At 25.5% G+C, this 27,460-nt stretch overlaps 1 protein-coding gene across 1 annotated transcript; it reads right to left on the bottom strand.

The window, feature by feature from the left end:
• Nucleotides 1–964: 964 nt before the first annotated feature.
• Nucleotides 965–25,668, bottom strand: LOC145848462 (uncharacterized). The gene is made up of 19 exons (XM_082953931.1): nt 25,580–25,668; nt 25,325–25,364; nt 23,435–23,534; nt 22,647–22,826; nt 21,818–21,961; nt 21,516–21,645; nt 12,166–12,292; nt 8,738–8,967; nt 8,304–8,464; nt 7,684–7,864; nt 7,474–7,619; nt 7,095–7,261; nt 6,622–6,763; nt 5,165–5,299; nt 4,421–4,634; nt 4,115–4,244; nt 3,057–3,177; nt 1,989–2,127; nt 965–1,606 (listed from the first exon to the last, which is right to left on the bottom strand). Exons 1-19 carry the CDS (start codon nt 25,584–25,586, stop codon nt 1,497–1,499), a joined length of 2,604 nt encoding a protein of 867 aa, XP_082810057.1. The 5' UTR covers nt 25,587–25,668; the 3' UTR covers nt 965–1,496.
• Nucleotides 25,669–27,460: the final 1,792 nt, after the last annotated feature.

Raw genomic sequence — 27,460 nt, 5'->3', positions numbered from 1 at the left:
AAATTTTTAATTAAACTTCTTTGTAAAATTATTCAATTAATTTTACAGTTTCTGACTTTCATACAGCAAACAATTTTTTGTAGTTTATTCCAACTTTAACTTTTATCTACAATACTAGATTAATTTTAACTTTATTTAAGTTATTGAAGTTTTTCTTTTCATTAAAATATGAATTTATAACTTCACAAACGAAATCATATATTACAAGTATTTTTTATTATGTCATAAATAAAGTACTATCAACAAATTTTTAGTCATACACATTTATTCTTGAAGTTTAATTAAGTTTTAAACATAACTCTAAGTTAAATGCTTTATATTTAAGATTTAATTTTTACTACAAAATATTTTGATGAAAGTTAAAATAATAAACTTAATTATGTTAAATTCTTTAAAGACATCGGCAGATTTATCAAAAAAAATGTTTTTCGGTTTTAATTAACTAAAATTTAAATAGTTTTTAGTAATTTTACTTTCTAAATCATCATGTTGCTACAACTTAAAAGATATCTGTTTTATTTATTTAAGAAATATTAAGAACATGTACGGACAAAAAATTATGCCCCTAAAGGTTTCCGGTTTTTATAAAACATTGACTAATACAAGACTAATTTTGTGACTTTTATGCTTAGATAAATTATAAATCTTGTAGTATACGTTTATTTCATTTGTAAGTTTAATTCCTCAGTTAAATTTTATAATTTGTATTCTACATATTATAAATAAACGACTTCTTCTAATTTAAAATACATTTATTTGTATTTAAGTTGTAGTTTTTTCTTACTCCTAAAAATAAAACAAACATTTTTGCCTAATTTATTTAAACTGTGTCAATATTGCAAACAACAAAATTATATACATAAATTAAAAAGTGCAGCTTTATACAAGTGATACGGGGATGTTTTATATATGTGTTTAATATATATATATTAATATCTAAACAAGATTTTTTTTTAAGGTTCGAGTTTTTACACTAACAGCTAAGAAAATTTTTAGTAATGAGTATCTTAAAGTTATAAAAGATCATAACTAAATCAGTTTTTACATTAAAAAAAACTTCTACTAGGATAAGATACACAGAATATACAAAACTAAAAGTGTTTATAATTTTTGTGAAGTTAACAGAATCAAAGTAAATATACATAATTTTCAAATTCGAACGGTGAAAAAACGAAAGGTGAAGTAAATCGCAACAACAGTGGAGTTATTAAAAATCAGCTACTAGCAAAATCTGGCAGTAATGAAATACTGCAAACACAGTGAAATATTGTTAAAAATTATTCAAAAATGCTGGAACCGGTCATGAATGCATAATTAACTAAAATTAAACAAACAAAAAATTAATTATTCCAAAAGCAAGCAAAAATTCTACATTTTAAAACTAAAACTAAGCATTTAGTTTAGCACAGTGTTTGAGATGAACAATAGTTCTAATTCACAGAGATATAACGTCATGAGTTCATTATCGTTAGAAAATAATGTAAAAGATGACAATTTTAATTATTAAACATAACTTTTCCTCCCTTTTTTAGGAGTTCTGTTTCGATATCTGGACTTGAATTAGACGGTAATTTCATTTCATCAAATACTTCAACTATTGCACCATCTGCATTAAAAACAACAACTAAAATATGTTTCAATAAATGAATCATATTATATTTTTGACAGAAATAGCTAAAAAACTTAGTGAAAATATACTAAAAACTCTGCAGACTGAAAACTCTTACACGATCAAAATTATTCAAATAGATTTGTTAAATGTCATAATGTTTAATTTTAAATAAAAGAGATCTTAAGTAATAAAAAATTACATAATTCAAAAAAAATTAATCACATTACAGCACAAAACATAATGTATATATATATATATGTATTTAAATTTTAAATGTATAAGTAATATTCAACTAATATAAATATTTTTATTAATTCAACACTTTAAAAACAAACTATTTAACTTAATTTTAAAACTCCACTAAAATAAAATTTACCCGGTAGTACAAGGAAATGTCTGTACAACTGCCGCATTCCGTCTAAATGCAGGGTGTGAATTGTGATATGTCGAGTGACTTCTCTGTTTATTTCATTTCCTTCACTTTGTTCATCCCATATATAATCATACACACATGTCTTAAAAGTTTGAATATGTTACATGTATCTTAAATTAAAATTACAAAGTTTTTGGAGCGTATTTTACAAATTTATATGTGTATTTTATCTACAATAAACTAAAAGGCAATATAAAAGAGCTTACAAAAAAGCTGGTTTCTGCATACTATTTTTATCAACAAAAAAAATACTTAGAATGAACCCAAATTTAGTATACTATAAGTACAAAAAAAGTTATTTTCAGATATAAACTATGACTGTTGTTTATATTTAAACTTATAATAAAGTTTTTGAAAATTATGTTTCAAATAAAACAATTTCTAAAAAAAGGAATACAGTGGCTTATTGAGAAAAAAATACACATACAAAGTATAACTTAATAATAAAGTTGTTTCAGTTTTTTTAGTAACTTATACTTTTTAAAAGATCAAAATTGGCTACATTTTAAATAGCTTTTGATGTTAAGTAAAAGGCTTGTAGTTTCATGACTTATTTTTATCAAATTGTTTAACTTTAATAAATTTGTATGCAATGAGTTTTTTTAAAGTTAAAAAAAAAAAAAAAGACCAACAGCTGATTTTACAAGTATAAAAGATGTTCACTTGGTTATAAATTATATCTTAAATCTTAAATTTTATCGAAAAGTAAAATGTCTGAACTAAAATCTTTCTGAAAGTCTTGATACTCACAGAATTAAAAAAATAATAATAATTATTAAAAATAAAATATGAAGAGAAAGAACTATTCCCTCCGTCCACATATAACAGCTTAAAATTAATGTTAAATTGCAATAAATTTATTATAAAGATATGATTTTAAAAAAGCATTAGTTACTAAAAATTTATATTTTGAATGTAATTAAACAAATAAAAACTTCTAAAACGAAACATTGCGCAAAATGTAGATATTTTATAATGAAAATTCTATTGTAAGAAAAAAAATGTTGAAACTTTTCTCCTTTCTCCTTCGTTCCCCCTCCACATTTCACACTTGTTGATGATGAAGGAGAGTTGCTCGTTGCTCAACTCCATGTCATGCGGAGTGAATAACTCCTCCTCCGATGCGTGTAATCTGCATGTTTGAGCTAAGTTTAGCATTTTAGCTGGTACTATCAATTAACTAAAGTAATTTCAGTTGAAGGATAAAAAAAAGTATTTAAAAAAATTAAAGTATGTTTTTTATCCAAAAGTAATAAAAATTACATTCAAATGTTTTAAAGATCTAAATATCTAAAAAAGTATCTCATAAATATGTATCTACGCATTCTAAACGTTTATAGATCCTTTCTTTGTGAAACATCAAAAGAAAAAAGTTTACAGTTTTGAACTATACTTATCAAAACAATTTAATGAGAAGACAGTTGTGTTTTAAAATAATAAATGATAAAACACAAACTAACTCAGTTTCTTAAATAAATTAAATTTTTGTTTTCTAAAAACTTTTTTTTTATCTATAGGATCCTGAAAATTATATTAAAATTTATCTTTAATTTAAACCAGTTAAATAGTTCTTTGAAAAATAAAAATTGAAAAAAATAACCAAGCAAAAAATTGTTTTTTAAATAACAAACCGGTTTTTTTATTAGTTTTAATTATTTTGTCAAACTAAATAAATATATAATATTTATAGTTATACATGCTATCGTACTTGTACACTATACTATTAAACTGTATCAACATTACAAAAGATTACTTTCAAAAACTTATTCTGAAGTCAAAAATTAAAAACTTTTTAATTTTAAAAACTAAGTTTGTTGGTTTTCAGTATGTAAATTTGTTTGAAAAATTATTTTGTATTATAACTTATAAAAGATGAAAAAAAAACTTAAATTGCTTTAAATTGTAACGATGCAACACCTTAAACTTGGATAATTTGTTGTAAATTAGCAAAATTAAAAGTTTAAAAAATTTTCATACTACAGTTAGAATAAAATTGTAACTTTTACTTAGTTAAAATATTTCCTTCACTTTTATAAAAACTGTGTTATAAATTTTTTAAAGTTTAAAACCTATGGTAAACATCTTGTATTCTGCCATTGTTATGTAGTTTAAGGAAGTAAATGTAGGTGAAAACAAGCGATGTAAAAATAATGACTGCGTATAAAAAAATTGTAAGAGGTATGCCCACCACTCCAGAACCTGTTGTCAATTATTATCTTAAATTAATAATTTGTATTGTATATCTACTAATAAACACTTACTCTTCTATTATATAACTATAAACACCTAAAGGTTATAATAAAGTACAAAAGTAAAAAACACTGTAGTAAAATTTTAACTGTGATATTTATTGAAAGTAATAAAAAGACGATTGCCTTCGATTCTGTAGAAGTGCCAATATAGTTTGAATGCGTCGCCAATCGGTTGTGTTGGTTCGTCAAGGTAACGCTGCAGACAACTGTCCACTATCAATATCATGATTGGATCAACTATTGTCCATATGCAAAAAAGCAAGATGGTCTTGGACACGATAAGGGGCAGTTCACCAAATATCACGTGACACATCCAAAATATCAACACAAAGAACATCTGCAAGCGAAATAAACATCTATTAGTGAAATTATAGTATGCAAGCAATATTTTTTAATAAATAATGATACTTGTAAATAATACAGAATAATACACCTAACTTATAATTTATACTTTTTACTAACTTATAAGTTTGTATCTCCTTTATTTCTCATATCGTAAAACTTTAAAAGTGTTTTTTTTACACTGTATTTTCATTTACTTGTTTTAATAATTGTATAAAATTCAATAGTATAAATTCAATTCATGTTTAATTAACTAAAACAAACAAAACAACTGTTTTGGTAAATCTTAAAACACAAGGAATATACGTAAGCTACACAGAAGTTTTGTTTGTTTAGTCTCCTCGTTTGTAAAACTACGTGTGACGATAAATTACATAGCTAAATACACGATACCTCATTTGAAGCATATAAAAATTTTACTAACATTTTTTCTTTTTTTTTACACAAACTTTTTAAAACTATGTAAAATAATTTGTTAAAGTTAAATAATTCAAGCAATTAATATCTTAATTATCTTTGACTAACTTGAAACAATATATTACTGAAAGGTCCCATAACAATGACGGCTATTTCTTCCGCGGTGCTCAGCAAATCTGCTTGATAGTTCAAATCGACGGTGTAAGGTTGAAAATTGAAAGAACTTACTGGAATACCGATTGCCTTAAAAAATTACAATTGAATACTATCACATATAATACTATCACATTTATGGAATTGATAAAATCAAGTATTATAAAAAAAACTAGTACAACTTACCGATAAAAGTTAGCAGGTAAAATTTTATTATAAGTTTCAAACCGCAATCACAGTTACTGTTATTTTTATTTTGAAACTTAGAGAAATAGATATAGTTTGTAGCATTCATAAAATTGGTGCACTTAACTTAAAAAAAAGCTGTTATAACTGAAAAATTCATGTAAAATTTATCAATTTCAAACTACTAACTGTTTAATGTATGTTTTATTCTTAATCTTTGCCTTAAGAATTATTCTACTACACTCAGTGTATTTACAAATTTACAGAAGATTATTAAAAATTTTAAGCTGAAATTTTTATTTTTCTTAATTCAAAAAAACCTTCAACCTTTCCGAAGTAAAGTCTACTGTTTAGTTACTAACTTATTGTTTAGTTCTTACTGTTTAGCACATTAAACTAAATAAAAATTAAGTTTTATTTTAGTAGTTGATTGATATCACGTAAAACACTCTGACTCTTATGCTAAGAAAAAGTTTGTAAGTAACGCTTAAAGAGCTTTAAGAAAAAGCGAATAGTCAAATTAAAAACTTACTTTAAAAATGTTTAGACTTTTATTGTGTTAGTTTAAAATTAAAACTGACTCAAAGTAATTTTCTAGTTATGATAAAATAATGTTTTTTAAATGGTTTAAAGCAAATAACTAACAAAATATAACTTTTCGATGGAAAATTTGCTTATGTGCAAACTAGTATATTTCTTCAAAAAACTATTGTGAGCAGAAAATAATTTTTGTGAACTAATTTTATATGATAGATTATAAAACATATATCAAACTACATTCTAGTTATTTTACTTAGTATTAATATTTCAAAAAATACAGATAACTAGAATAGGTTATACTTAATAACTGATTGAGCATTCTAAGCTTTGTAAATATCTAGTTTTTAGTTTGTTATACAAAGCTATTGCCATAATTCAAAATATCGATGTTTGTATTGTGATTATATATGTACAAATTTATTAAATTAGAAAAATAATAAAACTTTCTTAACAGGTAACAAGTAATATTAATCTACTATAATTTTTAGTTGTATACTTTCGATAAGTACCATTAAAACATTTAAACCCCATCATTGCAAAGAGAAAGTCAAAATTCAAGTGTGAAAAGCCAAAACTTCTTTGTTCAAGTTCAAGTGGAACTCTTGACAAAAATAAAAGTTCGACAAACACAACAAATTACATGTTATATTATTAATCTGAGATAAACGCAGGTAATTTTTTCTCACTTGGAGCAAAAGCCATTGACCGCAATAGTGAATATACAAACGGAGAAACCACAACACGCTCATTATAAATACTCCAATCCAAAACACTGGCTTTTTCCATTGGGAAAAACCAGCGTCTGCGACCAACATGCGACCAAGGAACCTGTTCGTCACGTTTAAAAAAATTATTGTTTGTTATGTAATTGGCTGTAAACTTTTATGTTATCATTTGAGTAGTTTTACAACTATAATCAAATTTAATAAACTTTTGTAGACCAAGATGTTTAAAAAACAGTAGAAGCATCGTAAAGTTAGACTTATTTTTCATTAACTTTTTGGTAAAATTTACTATTAATTTTTCAAATTTTAAAACAGTTTCTCCACAATTTAAATTCACTTCATTACAGACTTATCTAATCTAACTATAGCTATTTTTTAGACACTAAAACTAAGATTTTAATAAACTTATTTTAAAGAAAGTAAATAATTCTTACTCAGCATTTTGGTTGGACGACCGTTTTAATTTAGAAAGTGAGCTTTTCGGTCTGACAGACGCAGTATGCAAGTTTAATTGCTCGGCATGAGTTAATCTGACTGGCAAAACATTTTTCTTCGGGACATCGCTAATCTGCTTGACTGAAGCGTATTGTTCCGACAAGCTCTGTGCACATTATTTATAAAAACTTGAGTATACATAACTTTTTAATTAAAATGATTACAATTTTTAGTTATTTTGTTTGCGTGGCACAGTTTTTCAATTTCAAATATTTAAAAGTTGTTGACAAACTAACGAAATTATTTAAATCTCAATTATTAACTTAAATACAGAGTAGTTTTATTTAATAATACTATTATCTAAAACAAGTGGCAAACTTTGTATTTTAAACTCATTTTATTTTTTTCGTCGACATCAAACAAGTTTTTTTTCTTTGTGTACTCTTCATATTCTGCGTTTTTTTCTGACGTTTTTACATGAAACGACTTATGACTTTGTAAGCTCAACGAATCTGTATCTCTACCTAAAACAAATATCACTCGAAATTATTAAAACTCAATGTACTTTTACTGAAATATCACACAAACTTTCACGGCTAGACGGAGTAACTTGACTACTAGTCTCAGAATGATAGTCGGGTAGTTTTTCTCCATCGGCAGCTACCTGGTCGTCTTTCAATCGATCAGGAAAGCTGATCATCGCTGAAGAAAATTGGAGCTCGACTTCGTGTTCTTTCTGACCGGATAAGTATCTTGGTAAGCGAGTAACCTGTAATGTTAAATGTTTGTTTTGTTTTAATAAAAGTTATTTTGTAACCAAACTTACTTAACCAATTTACAATTATCATAAAACACTAGATAAATATTAAAGAACTGTCAATAAAAACAAAAAGTATAGATTAAATAATGTACAGTTTATTGTTTTATTTATACAATTTATGAGTAAGTTTCAAGCAAGGTTTGAAACCTGCAAACTAATTAAAAACTTACGCGTTATTTTTCAATAAACATCATTAAAGTAAACGTTTATAAACAGTTCAGAACATTATTTAGGATTTTTTTTATAAGTTTAAATAAATCGCAAACATTTTTTTGTGCGCTTTTGTTAAAAAACTTATATCAATATACTTATGTTTGACAAACATGAATAGTACAAAAGTTTAAATATTAAGTATCTGTTCATTTAACTCTTTATAAAAAAAAATTACATCAATATACAAGTTAGCAAGCCAGTGATCAACATCACTCGATAAAATTCTTTCAATGGTTGAATGTTTTGTAATTCGATCATCAATAAAACCTCGTAATAACGGCAACTTGAACTTTCCTCTTATTATTTCAAAGTTTTTATTGCACACGGGAAAGCAACCTAATAACAAGATTTCTTTAATATTTTGTAGCTTTAGTCATTAACGTTCTTTTTCAATAATACTTAAAATATAAATAAACTATTTGTTAGATAAAATATCTTACAACTCTTATGTCATAACAATTTCACCAAGTAGTGTAACGTATTTTAAAAAAATATTGTGCACATAAGCAACAAAGCAATAAAATTTCTTAACTCATTGTATCTAACTTAATGTTGTTTTAAGCACAATCGCAACCAACGTGACATCGTAAAAAACAACACCAAACAAACCCCAAGCCACTACTCGGTCGAGGGGGCTTTTCTCTCCTCTCAGTAGAAATATTTCAAACACGAGCACCATGCCCGGGTTGATATACCACTGGGAAGGTAAAACGGTGAACAAGTTTTGGTCGACGGTTACTTCCTGACAGTTGAACTGACCATTGTGGAAAACGGGTAAGGTGCTCCCGCTCCACTGTTGACCTCGAAGCTTGCTCCATTTCAGTGGGTGACCTCCTAACCTGCGAGTATTTTTTTGTTGTTAAATTCGCTTTAACATTACTTTTAGTCAAGTATGATTGATTTAAGAATAATACGAAATGTTATTAATTAACATCAAAGTATTTTTTAAACAGTATTATTTATATAAAAACTCCTAAAACCAAGTGAAACATTTACAACATTGAAAAATCGTAGTATTTCAAAGCACAACAAAGTTTTACTGTGAGTTTTTTAATTTATATATAATCTAGCGCAAATACTATATACTAACTAAGCTAAAATAAAAATTATAAACATATTAAAACTGTAAGTAATTTTTGTTAATTTATAATTAACTCTTATACATATTTAATTTTGATTTAAAAAAATTATTTAATAACAAAAATATAGAACCACATTCATTTTTTTTTTATAAAGTTAGGTTTGAGTTATTTACTACTAATGTTTTCAAACTTTGTAATTTTATAAGGTTTTTTAAACGTTTTAGCTTTTTATAAAGTTTATTACGGAATTTTATATTGAGAAGAGTTAATATTTATCTGAATGTAATTAATGAAAATCAAACGTACAAGCATAGTTGAAAACGTCTAACATAATATTACTAACTTTTCTAAGTGTTTGTAACAACATTAAATTTAAATGTAATATAAAAATACGTTATTAAACTTTTTTTATATAATTTGTGTGCATTTTACCTTGTGTTTATGTTTTTATTTACTTAAGAATACTGACCGACAAATTAGCCTATTTTATAGGCTAGTAAAAAATTATTTAAAAAAAAATATTGCTATTATATACTTTTTTAACTTTTCTCGCCTCACTCGCATTTCTTTTTTTTTATTTTACATTATTAGTTTCATAATACTTTTATACTATCATAACTTTTCTTTGTTAATGATTATTCAAGTCACTAGTGATATGCATTATTACAGTTTTGTTTTATTTATTTAGTAAAAGTTAACATTATATAAAAGCTGTAATTATATTTTTAATTGTTTAGTAAAAAAAAACTTTCAAAAATGTTCGCATTTGTAGAAACAAGTACAAACAAATACAAAAAACCATATTTTAAATATTAAAAAAAATTTAAATCACATTCGCATTTTCACAACTGTTTAAGAGAAAAAAAATTTAAATGTTTTTTCATTTAAAAAAATTAATAAAATTTTTGAATATTTACTATATAACAATTTTACACACATTGTTCAGGTGCACCTTTTTGAAACTTAAAAAAATAAATATATATAACTGTATAAGTGAGTGTGGTGCTTTAAAATGTGACAACTTTAGTACTACTTTATACAGAAAAAAGGGTTTCTAAAAAAAAACAATACAAGTTTATTTTTTCAGTAAGAACAAAGAAAACATCGACAAAATTCTATCAGGCTAAAGCCAGAACTTACGTGTGCCGTGAGACAAGCTCAAGTTAACATAAGGTTTGATCATACAAATTCGATCATTAAGCAAAAAGCTTTCAATAGACTTAGACCCGGACCAGCGAGTTAAAGTCTGTGGTCTGATGATTGAAAAGTATGACAAAACCTTTATGTTAAGTTCAAGTTAGAAAAACTAAAACTTTCGATGCAGTCACTTGAAATTAATCCAACCATGCTATATTGCTTTCCTGTATTCTACAAGATCAACAACATATTTTTTAATTAATGTTATATTATATGAATTTATACATCTACTATTCCTATTTTTTATATTTTTTAGCCAGTATTTATTTCGGCCATCGTCAACAAGTTGAGATGTTTTATGCCATCGAATATAAACAATGAACTTCACCGCACGGTCTACAACAACAGCATCCGAGACAATCCTACGACCGGTTTCGTCCTTATTAGGACTCATCAGGCAGGAATAGTCGCGAGAAACCGCTGTTGTGATCTAACCAAGCGGGCTTAAGTACGAAGTACTGAAGCTACCGTTTGTGGGTAAAGTCCAAAAAATTGACGCAGGCAAATCTTCACAGCTCAACGTCTTAGACATTGTCAGCTTAATGTGAGATTTTACTCTCCACGCTCGTTTTATCAGTTTTAAAATTCAATTTTCGATTTTTACAGTTCGTCAATTTTTTGGACTTTACCCACAAACGGTCGCTTCAGTACTTCGTACTTAAGCCCGCTTGGTTAGATCACCACAGCGGTTTCTCGCGACTATTCCTGCCTGATGAGTCCTAATAAGGACAAAACCGGTCGTAGGATTGTCTCGGATGCTGTTGTTGTAGATCGTGCGGTGAAGTTCATTGTTTATATCTAATTTTTATATGTATTATATAATTTATTATATTTTTTGTTTCTTGTTTTGCACTTTATGGCTTTCATTAGTAGAGAAGTACTTATCTATAAAGCATCACTAGTTAAACGACTTAAATAAGTAACAGCAATAAAACATTATGAATATACTGATAGTCTTTAATGAAGTTATTAAATTTGGACTTTACTATTGAAATTATTAGAGTTATTAAATTTGATGATGATGCTTACCCGACAATAAATTCATAGTACAAAAAACGTACATAAAAACTGTAAAAAGATAACAAAAAAGCTAGGTCTTTTTACGGACTAATCACATTCATAAATGAGATAGATACAAAAGTTTTGAAACGATGTACTGTTACACAAATTTTCTATTATGTTTACTTTTTATTATTAGCTGCTAAAACTACTTTAAACTTAAATATTCAAAAATCTTGCTTGTAATTAATTGATGTTTACCAAAACCAGGGGTCGGCATGCATTTATTGGTCACAAACCAAATTTAAAAAACCAAAATATTCGCGGGCCGCAGTTTTAGTTTTTATAACAGACTTCGAAATATCTAATGTAAGTTTAAAATTTCCCGTAAATTATAAATAATATTTTTTTGTTCTTCATTTCAAACCCTAGACGTCTAGTGTAAGTTTCAAAACTTTCTTTCGCAGGGCAGATTTACATGCTTGAGGGAAGCATTACCTTCCACAGGCCACATCACATTTATAAAAAAAACAAGCTCGCGGGCTACAATTCGGCGACCGCGTACCAAAGCCATGTCGCAAAAATTAGTTTCACATATTTTTCAAGATGTAGTCTTTATAAAAATATTAATTTACTATGGTAAAGTAGCCTAAGTGTTCTAGAATTTAAATTTTATAACAAAACTAGTTGCCATATTTCAAAAAGCTGTTCAAATGTAGAATATATCATCTAAAAAATATAAGTGCAAAGCAAACTTACTGGTCATACAAAGACACCATTACAGAATACCGACCACTAGGAAGTTTGTCTTTAACTCCTCTGATACAATTTATGTTAATTTGTACCGGCTGTGGGGTTTTCGTCCACTCAACTCTCCATCTTCTTCCTATAAATACAATAATTGAAGTTATAGCAAAAAACTTTAAATAATCACATCATACATATTAAGTTAATCAAAAAAAAGTGTTGAAACAAAAGTAGACAAGTAAATTTGTACCTTAAAAACTTATGATTAGAAAATTAAGCAACTTTTTCATAATAAAGTACGTTTATAATAGTTTTAGTACTTTACACTGTTTCAAAATTTTGGCAAAAATTAAACTGTATTTATCAAAAATGATTTAACAAACTTCAAATTTAAATAGTTTAAACCAAAAAAAAAAGACAGTTTAAACTATGCGAAATTATTATACATAAACCAAAACATTCGAAGGGTTTTATTGAGGTTATATAACAATATACACATATACTTTTAGTATATATTCGAAATTTTAAACAAAGAATTAATTCATTAACTTTCTAAATTCTTTTCTGAAACAAAAATTCTAATTAAATATTTGACAACCATAGTTGTGTAATTTTTTAGTTTCGTATATGTTATGTTTAAACTTTGTATTAAGTTTAGTAGCTCAAAATTGTGAATTACTTACTTGACTTATAAGTTATAATTGTATAAAGCTTTTTTAAACCTCTTGATGTAAAAACTTAGTACTTGGTTAAGATACTTTGATATTTCAAATCATAACTCAACACCTACAGAATAAATTATTTTGTCAGAATATTTTTTAACTACTCTTATAAAACCCTTAAAAAGTATGTTACTTTTACTCATGAAAAAAAAAACTTTAAATATTTATTTTAATGTAAATACTAATTCAATCTCAGAAATTAATTGTAAATTGTATTAGAACGCTTGCTCTTAAATCCAGAACTAACCTTAAAAAACTTCTTCTTTCAGAACAATTATTTTCTTAAAAAATATACTCTTGGTCTAAAAAACAATAAATAAATACTTAAATAAACAATGTTTATTTGATTTTTGTAACATAAAACAAATTTAGTAGTTTCTATTCTTTATAACCCTAGTAGTATCCACCAAGTTCGTCAGAAGCTTGTGTATTACTACTGTCTTCCTCTAAACTTTTATCAATTTGTATTTTTTCTTCAGTTTTGCTTGATTCTTCTGATTCAACTGTTTTCAGCTTTACAGTCTCAGTTGCCTGAAAAGTTAAGCATGCTTCCTCATCGTCTGGTACAAAACTTTTAGTCTGACCAAGGCCAACAACTTTGACGTCACCGTTTTTGTGCACTCGCAGGCTAGTTATGCTGCCATGTGCGAAACTGAATAACGCCCAGCTTTCAGGGGGGAGCTTCAATACACGACAGAGTATATAGGAGATGGATGCTGGAGGCGCTACAATGACCTTGCTTTCACTTTCATTGAGTGAAAGCAAAGATCGAAACGCGGCCTCTACTCTAGCCCATTGTTGAAAAAGAGTAGGTGAGCCTTCCATGTTTTCTACTTGCTCTTGCTGATAGTAAGGCTCCCCTAAAATTGTTATTGGCCAAGATAAAAATGGTTCGTTGAAACCTAAAAAAGAAGAAGTTACGCTTAAATCGATTTCAAAAGTGTCTTTAATGTCCTTTACTTCAACAGTTTTTACTCCATTAAGTTCGGGAAAGATGAAGAGGGTGTTATTTAGTTTTGAGCCAATAGCATCAAAAATTGAAGTTTTTATGGTTTCTATTTGCTTCAAACCAGTTTCGGTAAGCCATACACCGTCTTTGTCTCTGGAAAACTGAGGTAACACAACTAGGTGCAAGTTTGGGTTTAGTGTATCAAACTTCCCGACTTTAACATTTTGTTTACGGTGATCGCCAGTTTTACGATTTGCACTAAACGTTTTGTGATTATTTTGATTTAAAAAACACAAGCCAGTGGTGCCACAAACAAATATTTTCAATGCATTCATTTTGATCAGAACTAATTTAAACGTCTGCTCATAGCATGAATAATTATTGTTGTGTATTTATATTTAAATAGAAAAATACTGAAATTCTGTTACAAATGTTACAATTAATATGCATTTAATTAATACATCAAAATATATTACATTTAAAACAAATATGTTAAAAAAATCACTAGTTAAAAAACAAATATCAGTCCGAATATTACTTGAAGCTTACACTAAACTAAAACTTATATAAAATCATATAAATAAAACTATAAGTTCTAAAGTTTTTATATCTTGTTAGTTTATCAACTTTTTCTAACTAAGAAATACTCTTCAAAAATGTTTAAACAAATTTCTGACTGTCAAAACAAAAAGTAAAAGTTCATATTTTCCTTGGTCTTTCCTTAAACTCTTGGAAGGTAACACAGTCACCAATATCCACATCATCTCTTTTCAATTTAAATGTTTCCCCAACTCCGCATGCTCTTACAAAACCAGAGTCATAAACCTTTAATGTCGTGAGACTGCAATGTGGAAACTGAAACCGGCACCAACTTTCAGCGGGGTATTGCATCATTCTGGTGAAAATGTAAGCTATCGTTGCGGGGGGACCGATTATGATCTTAGACTCTTCCATGCACGCCGCTTCTTGTCTAAAAAGCGCCTCAGCTCTACCATACTGCTGTAGCTTTGTCTCTGAGTAAGTGCGAAATATGTTGTAGTAAACTGCGTCTTTTTTTGTATGGTAGGGCGTTAAAAGCCTAATTTCAGGGCTAGATGGATATGGGTGATTATAAGTTAACATTTCATTTAAACTTTTTACTTTGTTTTTAATATCCTTCAATTGAAAGAAGCTTGGTTTGTAAATGTCTGGTTCACTAGGAATATAGCTGTCAAACAGACTAGAAATTAGAGCATTGCAATCATCTAACTTCAAATTTTCCATACCTTGTTCGTCTTTAGAGTTTAATTTAATATCTGGTAAGCAAATAAGATAAAGTGTTTTAAATGCTTTTTTTGAACTTTCAAAGTCCTTAACATCTCTAATTTTTAAGGCATAATCAAAATCCCATTTACTTTCTGTGTTAGCAAAACTTTTTTGGAAAAAACCTTGTAGCACTTGATCACCAACACTTAATTTACCAAGAACAAAACTCGAAACTAACTTTGCTAAAGTTTTCATATTTTTTTAAATATCTGCTAGAAAAATACAAGTTACTAATATAAAAAATAATAAAAACTATCAAAAAAGTACTTTAAAATCTACATTTAAAGCTAATAATTCTAAATAAATAAAAAACTATTCAAAAACGACTAATTAAGTCGTCTTTGGAAATTGTTGCGACTTATATCTTTGAACAAACTTAAATTTGTTAACATACATGACAAATTACGAATTGATAAAGTATAAAAATAAACAAAATATGCATCTTTTAAGTGTTAAACCATTTGAGGTAAATGCTTAACTTTTTTTCTTACATAAAACTGTATGCTTTTTTTCAATTAGTACAATTTAAACTAAGTATAAGTTAGAACTTTTCAAAACCTAATTTGATAGAAACTTTAACAGAAATAGTTTAAAAAAAAACAAACATGCTTAATTAGAATTCTCTAATCAAAAACTGAAACTCATCATTACAAAAAATATAAAAAGATTAGAATAAAAAATGTACAAAAATATTTAATTGTTATAAGGTAAGAAAAAAAGTAGAATTAAAACCACCCTTGTTTTAATTTATGAATTAATATAAAAATAACTATTTATCCTACTTAAAACAAAGTCAGAATAAAAACTTAGAAATTTTAAACGAAAAGTAAAGTTTGTTTTCACATTCAAGTCTTATATACCTGGTTAGCAATTTGCTATCTTGCTGTTTGAAATATTTTTAACTTTTAAAAGCTTATATACATGTTGCAACATGACACCCTCATTGATGTCTAATGTAGTATAAAACAAGAAATTCTATCACATACAGCATCAGACTCATAACGTTTGCAGCAGCAAGTATGAGCTTTTGCCAATGAAGCAACAAATTGAAATTGAAATAATTTTAATCTTGATTTTCTATTGAATATGAAAACGAAAAAAATATACATTAAATGTAAAATTCGTTGAAAAAATTTATGTTGTATTTAAATATCAACATACTTAACTTGTGTTGGTAACCTTTATACTACTTAAATTTAATTTCCTGTACAACTTCCTACCCAGAAATAACATAAAAGATCAAATTTATTTGATAAAAAAATTAAATAAAAGTTATTTTAGCTAAATAACAGTTTTTGATAAACAATAATTACGTAACAAATAATCACATAAATACATTTAAAAAGTGTTAACTAAATAAATTATTCTTAAAAATAGCTAAAACCTTTTTATAATAAAAGGCTAATACTGATAGTTCTATAGACTATAATAAAAATCTGAATTTAATCATTACTTATATTTTAATAAGTTGAAAATAAGTTTAAATATATTTAACGGGAACGGGTCTAAATTGCACAAAGACAAAATTTCACGAGGTTAATAAATTACACGAGGGGACTAAATTGCACGAGAACAAAATTGCTCTAAGGGTCAATTTTGTACGAGTTACATTTTTGCACGAGAATTATAAAAAGCAGGAAAAAATAAAAACTAAAATAAAAACAGAAAATAAAACTAAAAGATAATTTAATAAATAAAAAACAAATAAAAAGTTACTAACCGAGGGTAGGGGTTAGGGGTAACAGTGATATTAAAAATAAAAAAACGACTAATAAAATTTAATATGAAAAAAGTATATTAAAAATAAAAAATAAAATAAAAAAACTTATCGACCGATAGTAAGGGTTAGAGCAGGGGTCGGCAAACTGCGGCCCGCGGGCCAATTGCGGCCCGCGAAGGGTAAATCTGCGGCCCGCGAGCGCGTTATTTTTTTGAATGGAATGCGGCCCGCGAAAGAAAATTTTGTGGCCCGCGAGCATGTAAATGTGGCCCGCTGAGCAAAAATATATTTCAAGTTAAATTTGTTTCGGTAATTCGATTCAATTTGATTAGCTTAATTTAAAGTCTCTGTATAACATTTAAAAACAATTAGAAGAAATTACTTCTTTAGTTTAAAAATGTGAAAAAGACAGATTAGCATTCTAACAGGTTTTTTTTTTCTCAGTTTCATAATAACTTATTTTTTACAACAGCAAGTAATTATCTGAAAAAAGAGTGTAAAGAGTTCTTGAATTTAATAAGGTAGTTATATAATACCTATTTATTAAATAAACTAAATGCAAATGTTTTCCATTTTGTACAAAAGTAATGCAAAGTAATTAACTAAAGTGTCATTTCTTTATAGCTTAGAAATTCTTTTTCATTTTTTTTTTACCTAAGTTTCTTTTATAGATTTTTTATTTGTAAATGTTATATTTTAGTGTAAAAACATTAAAAAAAAAAACACAGTAAAAAGAAATAATGTTTATTTAATTTTTGTTTTGACGCATTTTAATTTTTTAGAAGTTATCTTTGCACTTAGGTTAATTTATATGCACACCAACTTAAAAAGATGCTCATATTTTAAACCACTTTTTATTTAATACTTTAGTTAGTTTAAGTTTAGTTTATGCATAGTTTTCTAACTTTGTTGTTTCTGCATGTAATATCTAAATTTGTACAGACACATTTAAAACAATATATATGATATAAATTAATATAGTTTTTGTTAGGTATACATTTTCATTTTTTAAACATTGTTTTTGTCAAACTAAGTTAATTTTTATGCCTTGCATATCAATACACAATTGCTGTTTTTTGGAGCTACCTATTTAATATAGACTAAATTTAGGGATGGTAAATTTATCAAATTTGTACATTGTTAATCAAAATAGTTCAAATTCAAGCAATTAAACAACTAAACATTGACACACACTCCGACTATCACATCTGAAGACTTCAAATCTCAGGCCAACTAAGTCATTTTATAAGTTTTCGGTTAGAATTGCTTTTTGTATACAAAAATATCAGGAATGTTTTTGTTGACTCAGGCTGGCTTTTTTGCTTGAAAGAGTGGCAAATTAAACATATGATGTAATTTTTGCTCAACCCACAGTGTTAGTTTGAGTTATAATATATATTAAATTTGAAGTCTTGCAGCTGATATAATTCAAAATATTATTTATATTATTGTGTACATTTAAGTGTGAACAATCAGTGTCGCCAAATATCTTAATCCCGGAAAAGCTTTAAACTTAAAAATTTATGCTTAAAAACTCTGGAAAAAAACTAGATTTTGAGAATTTTTGAAAAAACCTGGAATTTCAAAAAATTTTTACATTTAAAGTAATGAAATTTCGATTTGACACAAAAAATTTAGCAAATAAACATTTCTTAATAAAAAATATATTAAAGTAGCTTAACAGTGTGTTTTATTATTGGTATATTTTTTAAGACATTTTTTTAAACTTTAATTAAACGTTATACTAAAAATAAAAGAAGGTACTGTACTTCCAAAAACTTTGTATTGGTGCATTGCACCTTAACTTGTAAAATTTTACCGATTGTTGTGCTTCGTGTTGGAACTAAACCAAGAAATTCTGCTAAAATGTCAAAGTCAGTAAAAACATCTTTTATAAGAATTCTTAGAAGAGTAATAGTTTTTCTATCAGTGATCTTATGTTAACAGATTGATTAAAGTCATAATTTGATTTATGCGACTGTATAACCTTAATGCATTTCCTAAATACGACTTTTTATTGTCGTTGAAGAAAAAAACAAAAGTTTTTCATTACTGCCAATATAAATTCTTTAAAAAAAATGTTCAATTTTAAACGGTATCTCATTTTAAATAATAAATTTTGCTACTTTATAACTTGCCTTAACAATTTTTATCTGATCATTTTGTAGTTACTGAAGATAATCATGTGCTTTGTTGGAACTGACTTTGGTTATTTGTTTTTCTATCGTTTCTCGCAATAACTCCTAACTAACGTTTTTTTTTACTTTTGTTGCTCGTCTTATATATTTACTAATATTTTTAAATGCAATATTCTATTGCAGATAAAGAATTGCTTCAATGCTTAGTAAAAAATAAGTTTTTCTATTTCGCTAATGACTCAACAAAGTTTTATACTTTTTTAAAAATTGTTTAGAAACTTAATTGTCCATTCCAGCTGACTTATATTTTATTGGCATGTAATTTATATACTGTTAATAACCTTCGTTATTTCTTTATGTTGTGAACTTTGTTTTAACTGGGTTGCTACACAAACATGATATTTTAAAAGCTTGATAACTCAGGTGTATGTGAAGCTTTTATTTCTAACACTTTAAAGAAATCTTTTAATTCCCAGAATAGTTTTTATGACTGTAAAGTATTTAACTAATTGTAGTTTTTTCTTGTTTTCTTACACTTTGTGATCATCACTTTTTGATGATGATATTTTTACTAGGTATTTAGGCTTGATTAACAACTATCTATTAGCTTTTTCAACTTTTAATAAACTTAGGCTGGTTTAATACAACTCAGACACTTTTGTTTTTTAAGTGGCAACCATGTAAAAGACTAGTTACTAATAAGATACTTTATGTATGTATTCGAGAATTAGTTATGTTAAAGAATTTGTTCTAGCTTACTGGAGTGCAAACAGGTATTAATTTTATTAAGTTAACTAACTACTAAATTTTCTAACTGATGTAAACTATTTAACACGCAAAAACTTTGTTTTGAAGTAAATATTCTTAGATATATGAAAAAAGGGGTAGATAATATAACAAATATATAAAAGTAACCCATAAATTGTCTTTCAAGTTTGGTTTTTATAGAGAGTTAGGTTGTAAGTAAAATCACAAAAGTATTAAGTTTAACTTATTAAGTGCTTATGAAAGTACATTGTTTTTTAACACTTAAGTTTATTAGTCAATGTAAATCTTATTCTAATAACGGTTAATTTAAATAGGCATTCTATGTATAGCTAAATGTCATTTAAAATGATAAGGTAAATAAAAGTAAAACTTTTCTCTAGTGTGACTAAAACTAAAACCAAAAGATTATCACTAAAACTAAAACTGCGGCCCGCGAAATTTTTGGAAACTTGAAATTTGGCCCGCGACCACCAACTGCCTGCCGACCCCTGGGTTAGAGGTAACGTTGATAGTAAAAAAAATAAAATTATTAAAAAATTTAAAAACAATTAACCCGTGCAAAAATGTTTCCGTGAAAAATTGTCTGCTCGTGCAAAAAAGACTCTTCGTGCAAAAAAGACCCTTCGTGCAAAAATATCTTCGTGCAATTTTGTGCACTTGTGCAATTTTGTCCTCTCGTGCAATTGTGTACGCTCGTGCAAATTTAACAGCTACTCATACTTAACTGGTGTTTTAAGTTAAACAAATAAAATTTAAAACTACAAACATCTAAAACCAAAAAAAAAACGGGACTCATTAATAAATGGATACCTAATTAAAATATTTCAAAGTTTAAAGAATTATTAAGGTATTTTAGCATTAACCAGAAGAATATGTGATTTAATGTGAAGAAAATAACATATTTGGTCAGTGAAGCGCAATAAGTGTTCTATTTATTTGTTTTAGCTACTAAACTACAATTTATTTCTTGTCTTAATGACAACACAGGTAATTTATTATATATAGAATACTGAGGAGTATTTAGAAGGTAAACATTAAAATAATTTCATGTAAATATTTCAAACAACACGTTTTTGGAGGTATATCACACGATTTTAGTAAACAATTTTTTAAAAGTAAACATTACTTCAGCTGAACTTATTAAAAATTTAAACTAACTACATCAAGGAGTTGCAATCAAAACCCAAAAAAAAAAACTACTAACAAAAAACTGTCTTTGATAAAACTTTTTTTCACTCTGCTGTCTTCTTACTTACGCACATTTGTACCTTTTACAAATAAACTTAAATATTTTGATCTTTTATTATTTCACTACTTATGGTTTTGACTTGTTCCGTAGCTTTGCTTCTCTCTTAACTTAATGTCAGAGATAATTTAAAATAAAAGACTAAGATCAAAACATTTTGTAAAAAACACAAACTTTTTAAAAATTATTGACCATTTGATCAAAAACACTGACTGTAACTGACTAAACGCAATTCTGTAAAAAAAAAGGTTGAGCTTAGACTAAGTTTTTATAAACATGTATTACTAAGTAATTAACTTAAAGTTTTTACTTAAACTTATATAATATAACAACACTTTAATAACAATTAAAAAAGTCTATATACTGAAGCTAATTACATTTACAAAAATTAAATTCAGATAACTTCTAATACTGGTAGCTTATTTGAAAATCAAGTAATTAAATTTCAATACAGTATTTCACTACTTTTTTACTAATATTTTTGAACTGCTAATTAAGAAAAAAGTATTTAAACCTTTACTTCCACCATACTGAGAATCTGCAGAGTCTAAAATTCCATAAAAAGCTTGGATCTCTGCTTTACGTTGCTCTAAAAATCTGAAAAGTTCACTCTCTGCTTGATTGAAGGCTTTTTGTAGATCACTCTTAATGATAAAATTTAGTTTTATGGCTGAAGCAAGTTTTTATTTCAATGAAAGACAAAAAATACTATACATACATGATATAAAAATTCGCTGTATATAAAACTTAATATAGTAGGTAGTTAATAGATCTTAAATTATTAATCAATAACTTTTTAGTAAAATTTTTACTAACTTGTAATATTTTTTCCTGTTGTTTCAACATGTATTCCTTGTTTAAAATAGACTTATTTCTTTCTTTTAATTGTTCTGTTAGACGCTTTTTAGCCGAATCAACTAAAAGAGCCAAGACTTGTTCTCGTTTTTGCTTAGATAGCATCTATATATTAAATTAATACGGTTATGCAAACCTACAATTACAAAGTAGTTGTAAATGTTTTACCAAAACTTATCAAATTTTGAAAAGTACTACTCGACAAAAAATATGTTTATTTGTGAAGATAAACAAATGTTTTTAATTTAGTTAGCGTAAAATAAATTATTGCTTATAAGTAGTGAACTATTGTACCATTCTTTTAAGGATGAAGTAAACAAATAATATGTATAATTAGAATAAAACCCATATACTATTTTAAAGAATTAGAAAAAACATATTAATTTTGATATTTTAGTTTTTTTTTTATGTATAAATATCATATAAGTGTTACAGTTCATATACGTTGAACTAAAAAAATATTTACATGTCCAAAACAAAATTTTCCAAACCAACATAACTTGTAAGGATATTTTGCAAAACATTTTTTAAATTAAACTGTCAAGTGTATAAATTAAGTACTAATAGAAACTGATGTATTTATATCCTACTCGAAAATAGCATACACTCTAATTAGCTTTAATATAACAATCAATTGTACTAAAATAATAAATTATTGCTTTATCACATAAGATAGTTTCTAAAATGTTTTATGAAGTACAAAACTATATATTGTACTTATATTATTATAATATACATTCAGAACTTTTAAAAAGCATACATACATATTTTTTAGTTAACTAATTTAAACCTCTAATTCTTGTTGCTTAATTCTATTTTCCTTCAATGCCTTTTCGTGCAGTTCAACTTGTTCAGCAGATAAGGAACCAATAAGCAGGACATCATGGCGAACAGTTTGTTCAAAAGAGTCCAAATACTCGTCTGTTGTTTGACATGTCTTAAAATCTTCGAACATTGAATTAACTTGAGCCTGGTAATTTGAAATAGGTTTATACAAATTTATTAGTTGAAAACCTAAACATAATAAAAAGCAAGACTACATAAATAAGAAATAACAAGAAACAACAATTTTCTAACTATTAATCACAAAAACAATTAAGAATAAAAACGCTACTCTAAAAACTCAAATATAATTTAAAAGTAAGCAATACATAATTTAAAAAAGTATTTTGATTTTTAATTGCATATACTAAAAGTGTATTGATTGTATAACATATTTCTTAAAAAATAAGATAGCTGTAGAAGTATTTATAATAAAAATTTAAATAAAAAAAAGACTTAATATTCAGTTTCTTGTTTAATTTTTTGGAACTTCAAATTTTTTTTTATAAATATTTAGCTTTCTTTAGTATTTAAAAATAATAAAAAGTGGATATATTTTCAGTAAAGCTATATAAATATATAATAAACATATTAAAAACAGTAGTTTAAAAAAAACTTTAGTTGTCAAATTTACTTGTCTTAAGATTTATTATTGATTTAGTAAAACAAAAACACTGTTTAAATGTAGCTACGACTAATTACAGTATTTCTAATAAAAAAGTTTTTTAAGTAGTAGAAAATCAAAAAACAATAAACTTTTAGCTCAGCATCTTCAAAATTAAGCTCTTCTTCCCCATCACTATCCAAGCTTACTAACAAATTATTCAATTCCTGGTCAGATTGAGCAGGTTCGAACCTGAGTTGAGTTCGTAATTAATTCCCATGTTGAAAAATATAACAACATATTAATGTCTAATAAATTAAGTAATTTTTAAACTCATTTAAGTATATTCAAATTTTTGTTTTGTCAAAAATTAATTTCAAAACACTTAAAATAGTTTTGTGTAATAATTATATTTTTATTAGAAATAAAAATATTTTTATTTATATATTTCCTATGATTTTAATAGTGTAATAATTTTTTCTTCATGTTGCATTTAACAAAATTTATTTAAAGTTAATTCCAAAATTATAATTTAAACTCAGCAAGTATACTATTTATTTTAGTTAAAGTTTATAAATTACAAACATATTTTAATAATTGTTTAACTAACTAAGTTCTTCAAAAGTTTTTAATTCATTTTACATTTAAATACTACAGTGCAAAAACTTCTCATAAAGTCAATAATTGTTTAAAAAGTAATGTTTGTAAAATCAAGATCTAATGTCAACTTAGTAGCTATAAATATGATAATTTATCCTTTACAGTTTAAAAAGTTTAAATTTTACATATAATTTCATTTACCCATATTTTATTTTAACTATTTTAATTATTTTACTTTATAAGGTAATAAAATTTTATTTTATAGTTTTGTTTTTGGATTATAATATGTTCTACTTATTTATTTTAATTACATTTAAGAATTAATTTATAATTTAAGAGTTCCACTGAGCATAGCAATGTGTTATAATAAACCATGTATAAACAAAATCTCAAATCAGTAAAGTATTCTTTTTATATATAGATAAGTTGAGAACTGTAATTGTACAATTTAAGATAAATAACATAAAATTAGATAAATTAAGTTTAACATGGTAAATATAAGAACTTAATAATTAACATTCACAAAGCACATTCTCCAAGCTGTTCACAAAAATTAGTAAAATATGAGTTTTGTTTACCTGTTTTTAAAGTTCAAGAAATATCTTTACTTAAAAAAAAGCATGGAAAAAATACTTTAGAAGGCTATTTTTAAAAGTCTGACAAATTTTGTTATACTACCAGTTACTTAATTAATTTGAAAAGATAAGTTGATTAAATTTTAGGCTATAGTAATTTTTCTAATAAAAAGGGATACAAATATATTTTATACAATGTTTTAAATTCATAATCATTATTTTCAGTCCAGCCCCATTTGGCTCAACTAAAGCCACGCATAACTTGCATAGAAATAACAATAACTTTTCTGTTTAGTAAATTTTAAGCACTTTATTTAAAAATAAATCAATGACTAGTTTTGTTATTTTAATCTTTGTAAAGAATGTTATATTTCATTGAAAGTATAATATGCAACTTTAACTATTTTAATTTTTAATATTAGTTCATGTTTACTTATTCCATTGTGTATAACAAATAAGCACAGTTGTTTTAAATAAATTTAGAAAAATGGTTTAAAAATTTATGTAAAACTAGTAACAAAAGTAATTAAAAACTTTTACTTAATTGATAATAACTTATCTATTTTACAATAATAGTACTATTTAAAAATATTTTTACGTCAAAAATAAATGTTAAGGAACTTACTAAGAGTTGTAGTGAATAGTTTGCTAAATAACAAAAACATCTTATAAGTTGTATAATGTATATTATAAAGTAATGGAAATATAATGTTTTAGATAAAGTAATGATGTGGATAACAAAAAGTTGAACAGTTTTTAAAACTATTAAAAAGATGATTTAAAATTGTTATAACGTAAAAGAAGAGAAATTTATAAAAATCAAACTAACTAAACACAAATATTATAAGCATTAAAAAAAGTACTAACCATAATTCTTTTGTTCTACTTGTAAAATCTGAACTATTACCTGAAATAAACCAAAAGAGTATGAAATTTGGTATTTTTATCTTTGATAACTATTTATTTTAATTTGTGTAATAGTAGTAAAATATTTACAAATAATTTTATTTAAAATAGAAAATTTTGACCAAAATAACTACTATAAAGCATGTCGTGTAAAAAAAATAAGTAAAAAATCAGAACTTTAGTCTTGAACAAACTATTATAATACAGATAACTCACCTTCCATTTATATTTTTGAATAATATTGTGTTTTCCAGTTTTGATGTGTTTCAACAGTATAAATTATATTATAAAAATAACTGTTCTTAAATAGCTTAATTTTAGGAAACTTTTTTTGTACAATATAAGTTAATATACTAAAACTGAACAAAGATGTAAATTAGATATTTCATTTAACCTATTTGAGTTCTATTTTAAATAAAACAATAAACTCCAAATAAAATTTTATTTGATAAATTATGTAATTTAAAGGTAAATAAAGTTTAATTAAATTAAATATTTGTAAATTTAATTTTTTTTTTTATAGTTTAAAAAAAACTTATAATGATAGGATTTTTATGTTACTAAAAAATAAATCATTGCTTTATATTAAAATGAATGAAAAGTATGAAAACCAACAGCTATGGTCAATGAACTTGCGTGGAGAAATTTTTTTTATTTATTGAGCTACACCTCACTTATTTAGTAAACATTATTTTGGATTTAATCAAAATTACACAATATAAAAATTAAGTATAATTGAAAATTAGTTGAATCTTTTATTAATAACATTAAATTATTTTTTCAATTGTAAGTACTAATTTTAAACCCATTGCTTTCCAAATTTATCATGGAAACATAGCCTACCATAAGCACCACACTATTTCCTTTTTAAATCTTGATTTTTATTGAAATTTAATTTGCTATAGCTATATTTGATATTCTGTCCTGGACAAGACTTCAAACTGAATCAGTAATTTATGAATCTATAACTGAAAGGTTTTTTGTACAACAGGTCCTAAAAAAAATTTTTGAGTGCTTTTTTTGTTGTTCAATAAACAACAAGTGTTATCACCCTCATATTTACTTGAAATACTAACAAGTTTTAAAATAGTAGTATAAAAGTAATTTAAGCAAATGAAAAAATTCATACAATTAATTAAAACAGATAACTACTGAATGTTATATTAATCGTGAACTATTGAAAATAAATATGCTTAAATTGTTCATATCTTTTCAAAAGACTTTTTTTATTTCAAATATTTTTCAGGAAGATAGCTGTAATAAACTCTTGGCAACATCAGTTTAAATAAATTAGTACTAGTGGATGAAATTTATTAAAAAGTTTTACAAATTCTTAAGGTTAAAGTTGCCTTAAAACTTTATACCAGGAAAAGTTTCTTTTCAGCAGTTTTTTTTTGTTCACTATAAAAATTTATTTTAACTTCATTAATTTAAAGATCGCAACAAAACAAAAAAATAGTGTTAAAAAAAACTTTAATATGTTAGCAAGTAATTAGCAGTTATGTACAATTTTGCTAGTATTTAAAACCACAGTTAAAAAAATTGGGAAAGTATATTTAAGGTCAGTATGAACTAAAAAAAGTTAAAAACGTGGGTCAGAAAATTTTCTGAAAGCTTTTTTTTGTATTTTTTTAATCTAACCCATTATCCCTAACCCAATTTAGAAAAACACTTAATTAAAATTAATTGAGAAATTAAGTTTTAATGATTAAATTATAAAAATCATGGAAAGAAGCTTTTATTTTTTAGCTCAGACTGACCTTAAATATACTTTTATACCCAATTTTTTACTGTGTTTTTAAATATTAGCAAAATTGTACATGATTGCTAATATTTTAAATTTTTCTTAATACTATTATTTTGTTTTGTTTCGATCTTTAAATTAATGAAGTTAAAATACATTTTTATAGTGAACAAAAATAAACTGCTGAAAAGAAACTTTTTCTGGTATAAAGTTTTAAGGCAACTTTAACCTTAAGAATTTGTAAAACTTTTTAATAAATTTCATCCACTAGTACTAATTTATTTAAATTTATGTTGCCAAGAGTTTATTACAGCTATCTTCCTGAAAAGTATTTGAAATAAAAAAATTCTTTT

This window comes from Thalia democratica, chromosome 1 (assembly GCF_965202585.1).
Source record: "Thalia democratica chromosome 1, ktThaDemo2.hap1.1, whole genome shotgun sequence".
In the NCBI taxonomy this organism is placed as follows: Eukaryota; Metazoa; Chordata; class Thaliacea; order Salpida; family Salpidae; genus Thalia; species Thalia democratica.
This window is presented reverse-complemented; position numbering and strand designations above follow the sequence as displayed.